At 43.9% G+C, this 18,645-nt stretch overlaps 3 protein-coding genes across 3 annotated transcripts; 2 read left to right on the top strand and 1 right to left on the bottom strand.

Moving 5' to 3' along the window:
• Positions 1-19: 19 nt before the first annotated feature.
• E1B28_011729 (uncharacterized protein) lies at positions 20-634 on the top strand (the record flags this gene model as incomplete). Its single annotated transcript, XM_043156781.1, has 4 exons — positions 20-227; positions 282-350; positions 411-452; positions 543-634. 4 exons carry the CDS (start codon positions 20-22, stop codon positions 632-634), a joined length of 411 nt encoding a protein of 136 aa, XP_043006588.1.
• An 11,385-nt stretch (positions 635-12,019) lies between these two features.
• Positions 12,020-12,677, top strand: E1B28_011728 (uncharacterized protein; the record flags this gene model as incomplete). The annotated part of the gene is made up of 2 exons (XM_043156780.1): positions 12,020-12,055; positions 12,123-12,677. The coding sequence occupies 2 exons, from the start codon at positions 12,020-12,022 to the stop codon at positions 12,675-12,677; spliced, it is 591 nt and encodes a 196-aa protein (XP_043006587.1).
• A 3,786-nt stretch (positions 12,678-16,463) lies between these two features.
• On the bottom strand, positions 16,464-16,978 carry E1B28_011727 (uncharacterized protein; the record flags this gene model as incomplete). Its single annotated transcript, XM_043156779.1, has 5 exons — positions 16,464-16,495; positions 16,553-16,588; positions 16,644-16,762; positions 16,810-16,905; positions 16,962-16,978. The coding sequence occupies 5 exons, from the start codon at positions 16,976-16,978 to the stop codon at positions 16,464-16,466; spliced, it is 300 nt and encodes a 99-aa protein (XP_043006586.1).
• Positions 16,979-18,645: the final 1,667 nt, after the last annotated feature.

The following is an 18,645-nucleotide window of genomic DNA, read 5'->3' as shown; positions in this document are numbered from 1 at the left end:
TTGGCAGCTCTCGCCAGAAATGTGCAAGTATCTCGGTCTTCCCTTCAAGCTATCACTCGAAGCGACTCCCTACCAATTATCCTGGCCAACTAAGATCTACAAAGCTGTTCGTGGCTACCAAATTACAAAGGGATTCAACCCCAAAACCACGGATTTTGCACAATCTCTTTGGTACCCTATAGTTGATGTCGTCCCTGCCGAGAACAGCTTCGAGGATATAATTGAAGGTAAATTGACTAGCAAATCCGACCCTCTCCATTGATGAATTATGATATGAACAGAACAGCACGAAATGGAACTTGTAGAATCGGGAAATCCACCATTGCCAACGGTCCACAATGACTTGGGATGTGAGCTATACTCACCTCTAACTTTCAATCTGAACCGGTACTTATTCGTTGTCCCTATAGCAGTTCTCGATCCAAACGGTTACGATTGGGATCAGGTAACAGGTGAATAAATGATTTTATCCTTTCTTTGAAGTCCACACTCGTTCTTATCAGCATGTTTATAATTCGCCATTTGAACGGTCTGTTGACCAGCCGATATGTTGCATTCAAGGAGCAGAAATGGACGAAGAGACGGTATGAATCTGAAACTGCCAAAATCATCTTTGAGAAAGCTAGGGCATTGAACTAAGCTCTCCCGCCCCATGGGCCTCAGCTCTTATCGGATCTTGCACGCTCAATTTCTCTCTTTGTTGCCATCTTTGCCCTCGCATGGCAGCTCCCTAGTAATTTAGTAGGCGGGCCACCGACAGATATTCGGTAGCTTTGTTACTGGACTTACAATTTCGCCTTAGGTATTGTAATCATAAATCGTTCGATACATGTAATTTCATGTTTAGGTTTTACGCGGCGTCCCGTTCAAATTCCATTCAAATATTATCATTCCTGTCGGTTATGATACCGAAATTTTGAAGACATTGGTCTCAAGGTACTCCCACTCTCCGAGAGGAAATTACATAGCTACCTAAATTATCCGACCTTTCAATAGCTTCCCATATGAACGAGGCAAAACTTGCACCCAGTATGTATCGTCCCTGCTCGGAAGAAAAGCAGCCACTCAGTAAATCAAACCATGAAGGCGACATCGAGGGAGGACCAGATGCCTTACCTTGTTATGCCGAGTTTGCTAAACCGGATCATGCAGACTCCATATCATCTGGGGAGCCTTAAGACGTGTTTGTGGATCCTGGACGCGGACGGAACAATTTTTTTTTTGGCAAATTACCATGAACGAAAATATATAAAGAAATTCAAATTTGGAATGTTTACCTTCAGTCTCAATGGAACAGCGAATCGAGCGAGAAAGAATCATCCCGTGCTTCGGGACTTTCGTCTAGTCGATAAGGTGGGTCGAAGGTACCAGTCCAGAACCAGCTCGCGAGTTCGCGATATGATGCAGGCAGTGGTGGGGCGTTTCTGTATTTTGAGTAGGTTGAGCTCTGAGCAATGTTAGCAGCTCTGCAAGTATGGAATGGCATGCAAATCTTGAATCTGGTGAATATCAAATTCTTAGAACATACTCAGATGAACAGATATTCCCCTAGGAATCACGTTCAGCCAAAAGAAAATGATCGCGATTGAGGGGACACACCTTTTCCAACCATAAGATTAGAAGTCATATCCAAGTTGGGTTCTACTAGTATACCCTCTTCCAGCTCTTTGAAATCGACACCACCAAATTTGGGCTCGAGCTCCCGTCTGTTCTCTTCTTCCTCACACTGGGTGCAATGTACTGTAAAACACATGTATTATGTTAATGTTTATGGTGAATTTATTTTAATTTTTTTTTACAAAAATTCTGGTGACTTATGTTAAAATTAAGCTTGTTTTATACTTTAGAATTTTTAGAATAATACTTAAAGAATTCAAACCATAGTACACATGTTTTATATTGAAGCTATAAAAAATTTACATTAAGGTTTATTCAGAAATTATGTTAAAGTCTTGAACATCAAGTATAATATAAGCAAACAAAAATTCTTGAATTGATTATAGAATAATTATGTTAATACCATTCTTCAATATAATGTTACATCAAAAATAGAATAACTCAGGTGCATTATACTATCATTATATTGCTGTAGACATTTTGTGAGAGATAACATAAGTTCAAAATACTGTATTTGAGTTATGGTAGTATTATGCTAAATTATAAGCCAGATATAAGTCTCTCAGACCATTCATCATCTCAACAGGTCATTGAAAGCAAGTTTAGTATAAATACAATATAAATTACAGATGTTTTACTTTACCAGTACAATTGAAAAAAAATGTATAATATAAGTACACTTTAGTCACTATAGATATTATAGAATGCTTATGTTAAATGGTTTCTGATTGAAGTGGAGGTTGAAATTCAATTATCTACACCAACCTATAATGTGGAGAACAAGACATACCACCCGTTGAAATTACCCTAAAAGAAATATAGCTCCTGCCTTCTATACTAGTGTTTATTGTAGTAGCCTTAGCTGTAAGTCTGCATCAATAAGCTTGCTGGTTATGATATAATGGTGCAGCAGCAACAGTGGTGGGTACTGCCAGCGTCCTATCAGCAACTGAACCCAATTTGGTGGTGAATCTTCTTGGCTTTTAAGGGCTTTTTGGGGCTTTCATCACGTTATATGACATAGTATAGCATGATATGACGTAGTTTAGTGTCATCTGACATGGTGTAGCGTGATACGACGTAGTCTAGCATCATCTGACATGGTGTAGCATTCTTACAGTGCCATATTACATAGTACATCATGTCATATGACATAGTGTAGCGTGATATGACATAGTATAGTGTCATCTAACATGGTATAGCGTTATATAACATTGTACAGTGCCATATTACATAGTACATCATGTTATATGACATAGTGTAGCGTAATACGATATAGTCTAGTGTCATCTGACATGGTGTAGCATTCTTACAGTGCCATATTACATAGTACATCATATCATATGATGTAGTGTAGCATGATATGACATAGTATAGTGTCATCTGACATGGTGTAGCATTCTTACAGTGCCATATTACATAGTACATCATGTCACATGACATAGTGTAGCGTGATACGACATAGTATAATGTCATCTGACATGGTAAGTTGAAACAGAATTTTTCAAGTTCTCTGAGCAATGAGTGCCAAGTTAAAAAAAAAAAATGGCACAGTTATCATGACATCATTGTTGCAATGTGTCTGAATTTTGTCTGAATTGCATGAGTTGGTCTGAAAATGTCTGATAATATCCGCTAGTGTCTACTAACATCTCATTGGGCGTGATAGTTCCCTACCAAATGAGTTTTTAGTATAGCCTTGGATCAAGAGGTGCAGATCTGTATCTGAAGTTTTGTGTGGCTTAGTGATAGCTGCAGTGCTGAGTAGGGTTTCACAGACCCTCTGAATAGGATTAGAATGCAGTGTTGTGCCTCAAGCTCGTCAACAGTACCCCGAGCACCCTCATCACCCAGTCACCTCTGCAACCAGTGAGCATGCTTGAACGAGATGTCATATATATTGGAGAAGCTTGTATGAGGATGTTGAAGGTCCTCGGGTACTCCAACATTGACAATTATTCACCTAAAGAAAATATTGTTGAAATGTGTTTGCTTGTCAAGTCAATGTTCAACAACTTACTGAACAAGTTTCAACAGTCTCTTGTCACGAACTGAATACTCTAGAACCACTGCACCCAACAAGTGGGGTTTTAAGGCTTACGTGGCGAGCACACAAGAACACAATTAACAACAAAAGGGGGACCACCGAGGCGACAAGAGTTACTCTGAGATAATTACTTACACAGAGAGCACCAAGAAGGTGTTGGAGAAAGCGCTGATAGTATCTTTTAGAGTGATACTGAACTCACACAGAGGGGAATACTAGATAGTACTTTTTAGAGTAGTACAGAACTCAGACACAGGGAAGAGCGCTTGGTAGTACTTTATGGAGTAGTACTGAACTCACACTGAGAGAGAAGAAGGGAAAAAGCAAAGTGTCACGAACTCACCGTACTCCGAGTACTCCTCCATAGTACTTCACGTGTTATCACAACCCCTCCTGCCTTCGTGCTTGATCATTTCGATCCTTGCAATCGTCCTCTCTTCCACCCCTTCAGCCCCTTACCATTGAGCACTCTGTCCGACTCGCGATCGCCGTAGACCATTGTAGATAGGGAGGCCCCTGCCCCCTCGACTCCTTACCCCTTAAGTAGTGTAGTATATAAGTACTCCAAGTGTACAGTAGAACTTCACTCTTGTCTGGTCAATCCTACCTAGGAGTCATTCCTTTTTCCCCTTCAATCGTCAGCTCGCCTCACCCAAGGATCGACTCCTGACACAAAGGGACTCTATTGAGAGTAGCAAACCAGACTAGAAACAAGGGGTACAAAATAATAAGGCTGGGGATTCAGCCAATATACATGGGGTTTATATACTACTGAGCTACCTACATGGGGATAGAGCTTAACCAATAGGAAATAACATGGAATAACCATGGAATAACTATGGATGACTATGAAAAGCTGTGGAATGACTGTGCAAGGCTGTGCAAAATAGAAGAGTACAGATTTCTAGAATGCCCAAGATGCCCAAGATGCCCAGAATGCCCAGAATGCCCAAAAATCGATTTCTGGGGATTCCTTGCAGATGGACATGCTTCAGAAAGTGAACGATTCATGACATCTCTTCATTCCCATGCAGGTCCCTAAGTCTGGCTATGTATGTATAGGTTGTATGATATTGCAACATGTAACATATAATATGGCAGTATATTTTATATAATGCTATATGATGCCAAATGACAGTATATTATGTTGTATCACGCTATACTATGTCATATGACATGATGTACTATGTAATATGGCACTGTAAGAATGCTACACCATGTCAGATGACGCTAGACTACATCGTATCATGCTACACTATGTAATATGACATGATGTACTATGTAATATGACATGATGTACTATGTAATATGACATGATGTACTATGTAATATGACATGATGTACTATGTAATATGACATGATGTACTATGTAATATGACATGATGTACTATGTAATATGACATGATGTACTATGTAATATGACATGATGTACTATATAATATGACATGATGTACTATGTAATATGGCACTGTAAGAATGCTACACCAGGTCAGATGACGCTAGACTACGTCGTATCACGCTACACTACGTCATATGACATGATGTACTATGTAATATGGCACTGTAAGAATGCTACACCATGTCAGATGATGCTAGACTACGTCGTATCACGCTACACCATGTCAGATGACACTAAACTACGTCATATCATGCTATACTATGTCATATAACGTGATGAAAGCCCCAAAAAGCCCTTAAAAGCCAAGAAGATTCACCACCAAATTGGGTTCAGTTGCTGATAGGACGCTGGCAGTACCCACCACTGTTGCTGCTGCACCATTATATCATAACCAGCAAGCTTATTGATGCAGACTTACAGCTAAGGCTACTACAATAAACACTAGTATAGAAGGCAGGAGCTATATTTCTTTTAGGGTAATTTCAACGGGTGGTATGTCTTGTTCTCCACATTATAGGTTGGTGTAGATAATTGAATTTCAACCTCCACTTCAATCAGAAACCATTTAACATAAGCATTCTATAATATCTATAGTGACTAAAGTGTACTTATATTATACATTTTTTTTCAATTGTACTGGTAAAGTAAAACATCTGTAATTTATATTGTATTTATACTAAACTTGCTTTCAATGACCTGTTGAGATGATGAATGGTCTGAGAGACTTATATCTGGCTTATAATTTAGCATAATACTACCATAACTCAAATACAGTATTTTGAACTTATGTTATCTCTCACAAAATGTCTACAGCAATATAATGATAGTATAATGCACCTGAGTTATTCTATTTTTGATGTAACATTATATTGAAGAATGGTATTAACATAATTATTCTATAATCAATTCAAGAATTTTTGTTTGCTTATATTATACTTGATGTTCAAGACTTTAACATAATTTCTGAATAAACCTTAATGTAAATTTTTTATAGCTTCAATATAAAACATGTGTACTATGGTTTGAATTCTTTAAGTATTATTCTAAAAATTCTAAAGTATAAAACAAGCTTAATTTTAACATAAGTCACCAGAATTTTTGTAAAAAAAATTAAAATAAATTCACCATAAACATTAACATAATACATGCGTTTTACAGTACATTGCACCCAGTGTCGGCAGATCGGTCGCAACACGATATAGCATCTGCATGAATTCGTGTACCCAGAGCTTCCCACACCACCTCTTGGCAATGGTTTGACGTTGAATCCGGACGCTGCAACTTGGCCGTCCTGAGGAAAGACGCGCTTTTGTCAGCGGAACAACTCCGACGCGACCACCATCATGACCTTCTACAGTCGCGACCGTCCTCTGCACCGATACACTTGATCAATGTTTCACAAAGCTGCCTGGAAGACTTTAAAGAGGTTTGAAGATCCCCTTCGTCGTGAGCACCCCGAACAGCTTGCGTAAGATGGCAAGCGGCAAACTTACCCTCTCGCAATCAGAGTTATTGTGTCTACCTTCCCACAACCAGGCTCCAAGAGTGTTTGATGTAAAGAACCCTACCGACACGAACGACAACAAACGAGGAAAAATGGATTCCTCTTCTTAGAGCCCGCGCTCTAGGCCTCACAGCCCCCTAGACGTTTTCGATTCACCAGCCACATTGAACGTTTCTTATTCTCAAACCCTCCGAACAACAACACCTCCGCTGGCTGCTACCAGAGCGGATAGCGACGTAGAGTGTTCCCTGGCCTTATGCAGCTCTAAGGCATTTTGTGTGAGTTTTTTCCGCCTCCGCCTCACTTCTCTCTTTTCCAGTGCGCGCGCTTACACGATTATCTCAGGCCCTCTAAAAATCGTCCCAATATGTGAAAAACGAGGCTTCCATTCATTCATTCCATCTACTGCCACACTATGACACGCTCAAAGCACACCTCAATCTCGAAACCATACATCCACCTCTTCGGGGAACAGCTTGCATCTTGGTTTCCTCAGGAAGGTCAAGCAGCGGGTGCACATCATTCCCCGTTAGAAGTTCCTTCGCGTCGAGATTCGACGGATCCTACAGCACTAGGGTATCCGTATCAACGACCGAGGGAGAGGAGTGTATAGAGGAGATACTCAAAGAGAAGAGGATATATGGGTAGGTCGAGCTGTGGTGTTGATCTCGAACCGTTAGAAGAAGGTACATATGGCACCGGCGATCGCAAGTACCAGAAGGCAAGGAAGATGTATGTTTCCCCTAAAATGCAATCGCCTACTTTGGGCTTACTGCGATTTGGCATCCAAGTTCGATATTCAAGATCTTCCGTGCGAATTCAACCCCCCGCGAACCGATACAGGCACTGCTCGTGACCTACATATAGGTCCCAGGGCGGTAAGTATTCTATCCCGCCGCCGACATCATCGTACCGCAAACCTCGCAAGCTGGTCGGGCTCGGAATCATCCTTATCAAAATCGCCTCGAAATCAGCCGATACATCTCATCCAAGGGTTGCCGGAAATACCTTTCCGATGAATACAGAAATGGTGGAAGGGACTCCACAGGTGCCAATACGAAAATCCCCCGAGACCATTACCTTTCTCGAGGGCTGTATTTGATGACAGGAAACTCGTAATCGTCGTGCTCCCTGCTTTCTTTGACTCCGAGTTGATGGAACTCGCTTCGACGTTCAGAAGGCTTTCTCTTAGGTGGTTCCCCGATATCGTCCTGCGTTTGATATAAAAGATGGAATTCGGCACCGGGATGATTCAAGTTGAGGATACCGATTACGCTTTTCACGATGGCTTTGGACTCGAACTTTTCCCTCTCTCATGAGTGGTTTACTAGCAAGTTCCATAGACGTTCTCTATCCGCCAATCATACTTGAATCTTTTGCTCGATTCTCCCTCTAGGGCCGTAACCATTACGAGTCATCTAGCTCTCCCTAGTTCTCTTCCTATCCAAACCCAATCCAAACATGACTAGCATAATCGTAATCTCGACTTCACACCTTTGGAAAGTATATTCGCGTCCCACCGCGTTGTTGTTGTCAGGCAATAAAATAAAAAACGTTGATCACGCTACACTGTGCAGTGGTATTCGCAGCCTGTTTTCATGGCTGCGGCTGCGGAGATTCCTGTTCCCATACGAACAGCGCGAGCAGCGTACACAATTTCTCTTCAGTACTGGTTGAAACACCATACTTAGGCTGGAGTAGCCGATATATATGTATGTCTGGCGGGGACTTGGCGTTGGGGAGGCGTTAAAAAAGCTCTTCGGCTTCTTGGAAGCGAACGGTGGTTTCTATTATGTAGTACGGGGCGAGGAACTCATTATAATCTGGTACATCTCATACTATGTACAGAGATGGGGGAGATGCCATCTCTGTTCGCTTAGTACAGAGTCGACGTCCATCACCGTAAGCTTTACCACCGCGATCGGCTACATTTTCCGCCGATAGTGAGCACCCATTGCGGGCATTTGCTCTTCAGGAGAGGTGTGAGCAGGAAGGAGTTGTAATTGTCGACCGGTGAATTCGATTGATGAGCTTTTTCGCGCGGCCTCAGCTTGCGGCGTGTTGTGATGTAGATTGTGATTTGTGGCAGGTTCTAATGAATTCAGATCTTCCTAGATGGTCGCCGCAATCGTGTGGCGTGCCTCGATGCGAGAACTCGTGTACTTCTCGTGGGGCCACCGTGAGGTCGGTCACTAATGTACACACTTATTTTATCTCTTTAGTTATCTATCCTGCAAAGTGCATAATCAATAACGTACGGGGGGGATTCCTACATCTCTACGACATTCATGGATGCTGACACGGTGGAAATACATCCGATTCATAATATATGTAGCACTATAGGCGTAGCGGGTTTGTCGGTGGAGCACCGAAACAGGTACACCCCGTTCAGCACTCATTCTTCAAATTCATATTCACTGAACGAGCGCTCCCGAGTTAGCGTTTGAATGAAGGGGTATAAAAGGACTGTCAAAGTGTCCCTTCCTACACAGTACTCCTCTACTGGTCAGCATGCATTCCATAAACCTTGTAGGAACGGTCTCAAGATTGACCCTCCTGATTCTCTCCGTGTACCTTTTCGACCGCACGTATTCTATGGTACTTAAACGCGTCAAAAAATCAAGCGAATTTTTTGTGCGGATTTTTTCCCCGCAGAGTCAAAATGGTGTCACACAGTTGGGGACATTCGTCGCAAAGTCAACTTTGTGAGATCCGCACAATCACGATTTCCGATTTCAATCGCACAATCGAAAAAAATCTCACCGCACAGTCCAGATTGTGCGTTTTCTCCGCAAAGTTGCGATTATTTTCGTCGTACATTGAAATTCAGGATTTGACGGTCCGGCTATTTGCCGGCTATTATTACCCGGTCAAGTTTTCTGTGATGACATAACACTCACCTGAGTTTCCGAGAGAGAGGATATTCAAGTACAGGTAAAATTCTCTTTGGGGTACACGATAATGGTACATACTGACAATTGGTGTATTCTTACTTAGCCTTACATACTTATAGACACACCCTTTCAAAGAAACAAGAAAGAAAGAGAAGAGGGAGAGAGAAACAGTTACCTTCTACAGAATACCATAGTTAGAATGTTTAGTAGCAATTTTCCTCCACACTCACATATCTCCCCTGTGACTGATTGCTTCAAAAATTAATCTCGCCTCAGGTATAGGCTTGTAATTTCTGGGTGCTGTCAGTTAATGTCTTCTAATGAATAGCAATAATTTGAGTACTTACTGATTATTCTACTATCTCCTGACATAAATCAGCCAAATATTAACAAGTGTTCCTCGATGCAGTGTGACAGGTTTGAGGAAGATTGTGACTGGGGTATATGTAAAAGGGACTGGTACTGATAAAATTAAGGCAGAAATAAGTAAGGACTCAGAAGGGGGGTTGATTATAGGGAGGTTAAGCTGGGTGAAGACCCCAGTGAAACAATGTGCTTATCCTTCATCTAGTCTTATTCCAAAGCAGGTTGCTTGGTTGGAATGTGTGAAAAGCTCATATTAAACTTCATGGCCATTATATCTTACTATCCTTGATCTTTATCACTACTGTGGGGGCAGCATCATGAAATGCTGACCACACACAAGAAAGAAAGAACTACTTGAGAGAACTGAGATGACCACTGGTATTTCAAGATAGACTAAAGTATGAGAACGAGCGACGATCTACTAAAAGAATGTAACCCAAGGTAACCAAATAAACTAAAGCTGTAGGTAAACAAATAAACAACTGGTAAACAAAGAAGATAACCAAAGATAATCAGTACAATGTACAATACAATGAAGGGGATGAAGAAATGTGTTAGGACCAGTGTTGTTGTCAGCTATTTACAGCACGTAGTGGTCTGCTGCTCGCCGATCGTCGGTCTGCCGGACACGTTGTTCTGGGTACGTCACTGCTACTCGTGACTGCCGAAGAGAGTGCCGAAGCAGAAAAGCTGACCGGCTTGACCGGGTAATAATAGCCGGACCGTCAAAATATGAATTTCAATGTGCGACGAAAATAATCGCAACTTTGCGGAGAAAACGCACAATCCGGACTGTGCGGTGAGATATTTTTCGATTGTGCGATTGAAATCGGAAATTGTGATTGTGCGGATCTCATAAAGCCGACTTTGCGACGAACGTCCCCAACTGTGCGACACCATTTTGACTCTGCGGGAAAAAATCCGCACAAAATCTCACAAAGCTGACTTTGCGACGAATGTCTCCAACTGCGTGACACTGTTTTGACTCTGCGGGGGAAAAATCCGCACAAAAAATTCACTTGATTTTTTGACGCGTTTAAGTACCATATCCAGAGGCCCTGTAACGTGTAAGAGTTCACTGATGACAAGATCTACAATGTTATCGAATACGGGTACGATAGGTAATTTCAAGATAAAAGAGGGTACGTCATTCGTCATTCATACAGGGAAAGAGAAAGCCTTGTTCAAGGTGATCTGGAATGTCAAGAGGGAAAACTGGTCGTCAAAGCCTTCGCTTCACTAATGCCTTCTTTTTAACTTGAGGACCGGTTCCGATAAAATGAAGGCCCGAATGAGGTAAGGAATGGGTTCGGACAGAAGGGGCTGATTATAGGGAGGTTAAGTGACTCGGAGGTGAAGCTTTGAAGATGAATGTTGACGTTAAACATTAAACCCTGACGACGAGTCAGTCATTTGAACACCTAGGATATGTGCATGGCAGGCTCAATTTGAGATGACGGGCTCTGAGGAAAGTATTTCGAACTCACCGTTGACCCTTGCCTTGCCCTTGCCACCAATAGAGGAAATATAGTCAATCCCTCATCCAGTCTTGATCCAGTCTGATTCCTCCTTCAAAGCAGGTTAGTTGTGGTGTGTGAAAAGAAAAATTGAAGTTCGTGGCCCCTTGATCTTTATCACTACCTGGAGCAGACTGAAAAAACTGGTTCATGACGGTGAAGGGGAATGAGGAAACGAAGGCTGCCAGCAAAGCGTTGTTGTCAACTGTTTACTGCAAGCAGCGGTCCGCCGCCGCCGATTGTCGGCTTTTGCCGGATAACTTGTGATAAAGACGTCACCTTTACTAGTGACAGCCGAAGAATGCCGAGGCACGCCATCACTAGAAAACCTGACCGGGTTGACCGGGTTACAATAGCCGGACTGTCAATCAATAGTGCGAGGAAAATAATTGCAACTGTGCGGGGAAAGCGCACAATCCCAACTGTGTGATTAAACATTTTTCTGATTGTGCGATCAAGTCCTGAGAATATGACTGTGCGGATTTGCGGGGCTGAGTTTGCGACGAATGTCCCAAACTGCGCGATGATTTTCTGACTCTGCGGGGAAATTTTTTCACGCAAAAAAATCAAATGATTTTTTGACGCGTTTAAGTACCATAGTATTCTCCTCCTGTTCGTAACCCGAACCTACCACCTTTTGGACCCTCGTTGTCCGAGAAGCGAGAGTGGCTCTTAATGCGAGTCGCAACATATGTTAACCCAATCCTCAGGGTAAGTCTACCCCGGTTGATCGATATCACCCGCCTTTCTCTTCCTTTAATTCTAAACTTCTTCACAGATGGGATATTCTATCGCGACCTCCATTGAATGTCTATTCATCGTCACTACCTATTTAAACCACTTACGGCCCGTCTACAAAATCCCTCTCGTTGAATACATCCCGCTCCCAACGGGAATATCCCAAACCCCTGGCTACACCGCAACTCTCGGATTGCTCATCGGTATCGTAGGGGGCCTTTTCCGGATCTTATGTTATAACGCCCTAGGGAAATCGTTCACCTTTAACACCACACTAAAAGGCCCGAAACTCGTAACTTCAGGCCCTTACTCCCTCGTCCGACATCCTTCGTACCTTGCCGTGTGGCTCATCTCGACCGGATTGACAGTATATCACCTATCCCCTGGATCGTGGGTTCGAGAGAGTGATATTCTCAAACACGATGCTTGGAAGTTGGTTGTGGGACTATGGGCTTTCATGGCGGTCTTCGTAACGAATGTTTGCTTGACGATGCGGACGGTGGATGAAGACCAGTTGATGAAGAGAACGTTCGGGGAGGAATGGGAAACATGGAGGAAGGTTGTGAGGTATAGAGTGCTCCCAGGACTGTTTTGAGAAACTGCATCGTGGTCAAGGCTTTGCTTCCCCTAATTTGAAGTGTGATTTAATATCGAAATTTCGTGTCATAATTTTACATGTTTCTCTGAATAAAAACAGTTTCTTTTGTGAGCAAAGGTGTCATCGGGGACAAACTGGCAGGTTTTGGTCGTCAATGAATCTGTGAGGGACCAGGGACCGTGCTTGGACGAAGATCGACGAAGATAGTTTGATTGGGTAACTCGATAAGGGTTCTCTCGCTAGCGTCTGAAAAGCTGTGAACAAGTGAGGATAACGTTATTTTTGACCGAAGCGCACCCACAGAGATACATCCAACTCTGAAGATAACGCACATCTTCCCCACTCGAATACTAGGGACGCGCACACAGCAGCTCGAATAATAATGACGACAAGCGGTTAATAAGAAGAACTTGCTGTAACGCGGCCACTGGGCGATTCGAATTCTCAAAGTATCCCAGAGATCGCTCATGACGAACGTGGAACGTGGTTGATTTTCAGCCCCCCGGTGCCTGTATGCCGGCTCAGTTCATAAATTCGTACATTCTTGTGTTGGGAGGGAAATGCGAAATGTAAAGGAGAACAGCGATGGCAAGACGCTACGAATAACAAATTTTTTCATTGACTCGGACGCAGGCAGAAATCGGACGTACCAAAAAGTCTTCCAAACCACTGAAAGCAGATAACATCCTCTTCACCACCAGGGAGAATTGTGCACGAAACGATCTATGTGCAGGAGAAGACACATCCACGCTTCCATCATCACAAACCTCTACGATAACCCAACACCGCATCATCCCAGTCACCTACACCTAATGGCTTCAGTATCTCTCGAAATGGCGCGGAAATGCTCCACTGTGGGGCTCGAATGCCGGTAGTAGCCGGCGCCATTCACAAATTCGAACTTCGGGTCGGCGTTGAACGTTGAACGTTGAATGTTGAAAAAAGGAGGGATCGAACTTCACACGGTCAAACTCACAACTTCATGGACCCCAACTGGCAACGATTCAATATTCAATATTCCAATATCCAATGCTCGCTCGTTCCACTTTGTAGCAATATCCAGCGCCCAAGAACAGCCTGGTTTCAAATTTCAAAATTTCATGACTCAGATATCAATACTCCTCGACCGGCGCCCGCTGACATCGTCAAGTCACGGCACCATCGACCGTCGAACTTCCGGTACTCAAAAACGCGTATTCGTGGTCGTAATGTTCTTGGATTTACAAGTACTTCACCAGCTCTATAAATCGCAGCAGCCTGTCATCGAATTGGCCTTTCACCTGAGTCCCTCTACTAGAAACTTCAAACTGGGTTACTCCTCCTCGTAGACTTTCAACGACGGAGTGACATTCCTCGAGTCTTGGGGCGACAGAACTTCCTATTGGGTATGTCAATTAAAGGTAGAACATGGTGGCGATCTTAGTACATGCCACGCTGAGCGCTCATCGATTCATCACTGACTGCCTCGAACTGTTAATGCTAGGCCGCCCAAAGCTCTTGCTGTCCGAAACTGGGTCGTACTCCAGATCATCCCGTAAAGTCTCAATCTATGTCTACAGTCCAACACAGGCGGAAGTAATCTCTGGAGTCGGATTTTCGACGCCGCGAGGCACGAACCACCATATAAAAATAGATTTACCTTGGCATCAAAGATGGAAGTATCACCCAGAAAAAGTAAAAGTATCGGATAGGAAACTGGAGAACCGCCGAATGACAATGATTAATCGAATCGCATCTTTGCCCATCGCTAGCGACGAACGACCGATCAAAATGTGAGAGTGTCGATCGCAGAGATGGGCCACCAAATTTCTTGCGACGGTCGATCTCTCAAGTCCAATTCAAGTTGCCGCCATCTTGACTCGAGCTAGAGAGGAGATAGAATATTTGGGTTCGGGTCGCAACGAGGGAAAGGCTACTGAGACGTGTTCCTGGATCCCGAGAATTGTATAGTTTCACATATCACACTATCAGGCACGGGTGAAAACAGACATTTACCTAGGGAGCACAAGTTCAAGCTCATGATACAAAGTAATTAGTGATTACTGGTATAAAGTACGAACGAGGGTTAAGTTATAAGGCGGGAGTCGTACTAAGAGTCCCTCGGGTTCGTGCTGCGATGTTCAAAATTTCCGACCCAAATACCGTTCAGCAGGTGAGCTTTCCGCAATCCCTGCAGGAGTCCCTGTGGCCATACCGGCAGGCGCTGCCAACGTCCACGGTGCATTCAAAGACATAGCCATTGGTGCAGGCAGCGTTGACAGACTCGTCGCCACAGAACAGGCCTTGAACACCGTTGCAGAGGCACTTAGTATCGGTATCGCAAGCCCGCTAGTATAATAGGGAAAGGGGATGTCAGAGCTGGGGTCGGGAACAGGGAACGAGGACATACTCGATAGATGGGCTCAGCGGTAGTCACTGTAGCAAAAGCCAAGGCAGTGAGGACAGTTAAAAACTGTAGAAACGGAGGCTTTAGTCACGGTGCTTGAGACTGGGTGAAAGTACCTCACCTTCATTTATGATTTAAAAGGAATGTGTCGTTGGGGTCTGAGTTGTCGGAGTCGATGGGGAAATTTGTCCTTCCTGGTGGGCTTTAATACCGCCCCCAGCCCTTCGGAACCGGAAACCAAACTTCAATATTTTCAGCAGATACTGACAGCTGTCTGACATGTTGAGGTAGAAGTGGATGATAGGTGATGCCAATTGAAGCGGTGGAGTAAAGCGCAACAATGAATGATAGGGTGCCTATTCCCAGATCAATGGTCGGGTAGGTTGGTGGCGGTGGCGCTTGAAACTTTGTTAAACGCTCTTAAATGCTAGCTTGAGCCTCATTTATGTCAAAGCGAATTCCTGGAACCAACATGGAACACCGAATAGAGTCTTTCGTCAAAAAACTTGTATAAGGCCTTCGTCATTTCAGCGATACTGAAGTGCCATGTAATGTTTCCTGCGTCAAATTTGACCCTTGTATTGACAAAGTTTATGGTGTAGTTTCCAAGTCAAGCCTTGTGGGTAAACGACGTAAATTCGCCTTTAACCGGTTGCCAAATGGCGGTGTCTATGGGTAAGAGAAGAGTAGGACTCCACGTAAATCGTTTGCCGGGACCTGACGAAAGGGTACAGGAACTTCACTGAGGTGCGAAACTTCAAGTAACCTTCAAGTTTGGATGATTTCAAACCACGACTGGCACGATAATAGACTAGAACTAGAACGTAAGCATTCATTGATTTATGATTGGAGTTGACTTTACCTTTATTGGTTGTTTCTGCCAAATGGTCCCAAAGAATGAACGTTGAACGTTGAACGGTGGAACAAGTGGGCTCGGAAGATGGCAGTTGGCAGGAAACGCTGACTCAAATTGTAACGTAATCGTCGGGTTGGGGTGGGTTGGCGCGAGGCGCGAGTCGGAGCGACTCTCCGAGTCTTCATCCCCAGTGAGGTTTCATCGGATGGCATCAGACGTTATTGGATGATCCAGAGATGACTCTGATAACGTCTGGTTCCATCCAATAACATCCTTAAGAAGGTAGTTTTTGAGACGGTATCAGATGACATCGTTGGAAATCTGAGTGGGGGTGAAGGACCGTATTTAGGTCTGATAACATAGCGCTTCATCCGATTTTCAGAGTTTACTGTATGTTATCGTATGACAATCGTATGATTCAATTCCATCCCTTTATCTGATCATGTACAATTTCATCTAACAACATTATTGTGCTATACAACATAGTCCTGTATCCATTCCACCTTATCCTACTGCCGCGTACCCAACGCCTTCGCTGGAGTCAGCTTTGGCCTTCTTGCTGACCTGGACCGCCTGTATGAATGAGTCAGTAAACAAAGAATGGTACCAGTATGGAGGGAAGGAACTCGCCTCGACATTCTTCTCGTGTGATAACTTCTGATAGTGCTAAATCAAAGATATCAGTAGATCGAAATGAAACGGCAGAGAAAAAGCACATTACCTTGAAGCAACCGACCATCCTTCTCGGTCTTCTCAAACTCGACCCGGTGTTCTAAAAACATGCTCTTCGACTTGGTTTCGTTACCCGGCACCTTCTTCCAATCATGGGCATACAACCACCTAAAAGATTGTGAGAAACGGTGATAAAATACGAAAGCACTACTTACTTCCGGCAAACCAAGTCCGGTACCTTCCATACAACCTTCTTCGGTTTGGGTATCGTGGTCTTGGGAGCTTGAACCTCAGTTTTGTGGTAGCGGTGACTATAGATGGTGACCGTCAAGCTCAGCCATGAAAAAAGGGTAACTGACACACGTACGCATCAATAGTCTCCATGAGGCGTTCGAGTTTGGGTACAAGTACCTATGAAGTGGGTCATCGTTTGGGAAGTGGGACAATGAGATGGGGGGTTGGTGGTGGAAGGGAAGGAAGAAATGATGGGGACGACTCTGGCGTTGTGCTTGTATATAAGGATTTCACGGGTGAACCGTGTGTGCGGTCTTGGTGCGGTCTACGTCACAATCTCGTCATTGGTATTAGGATGAAACGATTTGAATCTGCAGTGTCGAAGAAAGCGAAGGGAAACGGCGCAAGGGGAGGAGGAACTATGAGTGAGGAGAGCAACAGCAGACGCCTATGTGCATAAACTCGGGCAAGGAATCGAAGCCTCTAGGCCATGGTGAAGAAATGGCTAAGTTGTTTTTACTTCTGTGACTTTGATGTCGAGATATTGCGGACAGTCGGAGAAGCTAGAGAGATGAAGGCGAGACGGAGGCCTCCAACAAACGACGCGTCATCAGAAAATATCCGAGAGAGATACGGATTTCTCAGAATTCACACGATTCATTACATACGGTCCGGTAGCATCAGATTACATCCGAGCACATCTCACTGGACTTCATCGATCATCCCTCCATGTTCTCCGTCGATTCCCCGTATTTGTCGCTTCCTCTTCCCCTTACCGCAGCTCGGAGTGTACTACCTAGACTCCTGATATTGAACACCTTGAGTCGATTGGTTGACAGATCCGTGATTCAAGATCAAATGAAACTACTTGTAGAGTGCCAAGATCTGGAGGCGTTGATGCAGAAGGAAAGAGTAGTTGACTGTTGGCCCTTCGTCCCGGCTTTGGCGGGATGGCGAGGTCGCAGCACCATATTTAACCTGCCAACGTCGTCATTTGGCCTGAAATTTCGAGCAAAAATTCCAAAATGCGTCGTTTTAGCATCAGGGAACTATCTATATCAGGCTCCATTCGAACGAGAATACCGCAGACCATCATCAACCTACCGCTGTCTGAAGGCTGTAAATTTCTTGCTGATCCATCTGTTTCCCCGAATTTTCATCCTAATGCATAGCGACCAGGTCTCTCCCATAACCGACAGGCCTCATCAATTCACTAGTTAACTGCTTCTCTTTAGACCACAGGCTATCTTCTTAATCCCGTCATTGCGTCCTCGGAGGATCAGCGCTGTAATTATTACTCTTGTTTTTCTCAAACTAAACCCCTCCCTTGCCGAACTGGTCGAATGTAACTCACGAGCTCTCTCTCGTGAGTGTCCCTACTCCTGCTGGCAGTTTGATGTCTTCGACTACGTTCATCGTTCCCTCGTTTCCCACTGCAACCCGCCTTCGATCATACACTCTCAACAACGACATAACGACTGAGTTGCGCCAAGTCTAACCCACACTCCCGAGATAAAGAATTATTCCTGATTATGATGAAACATGGCAGTACCTTCACGGTCATAAAGTAGTACATGCGTCTCTCCAATCTTTTAGTTCGGCGCAATTCAAACATTTTCCTGCTCAACCTCGTGGCCAGGCTTGGGTTAGGTTAGAGTTATTCCAGTCTAGATCGCTGCTGCAGCAATTTCCGAACCTTCAATAGCTTCCCATGTGAACGGGGCAAAAAGTGCGTCCAGGATCGAACGCATCGTGCCTGCTCGAAAATATAAAATCAAATCCATATGAAGGGCGACATCGACGGAGGGGACGCCTGA

The sequence above is a fragment of the Marasmius oreades genome, chromosome 7 (genome assembly GCF_018924745.1).
Source record: "Marasmius oreades isolate 03SP1 chromosome 7, whole genome shotgun sequence".
Taxonomy (NCBI): domain Eukaryota; kingdom Fungi; phylum Basidiomycota; class Agaricomycetes; order Agaricales; family Marasmiaceae; genus Marasmius; species Marasmius oreades.
This window is presented reverse-complemented; position numbering and strand designations above follow the sequence as displayed.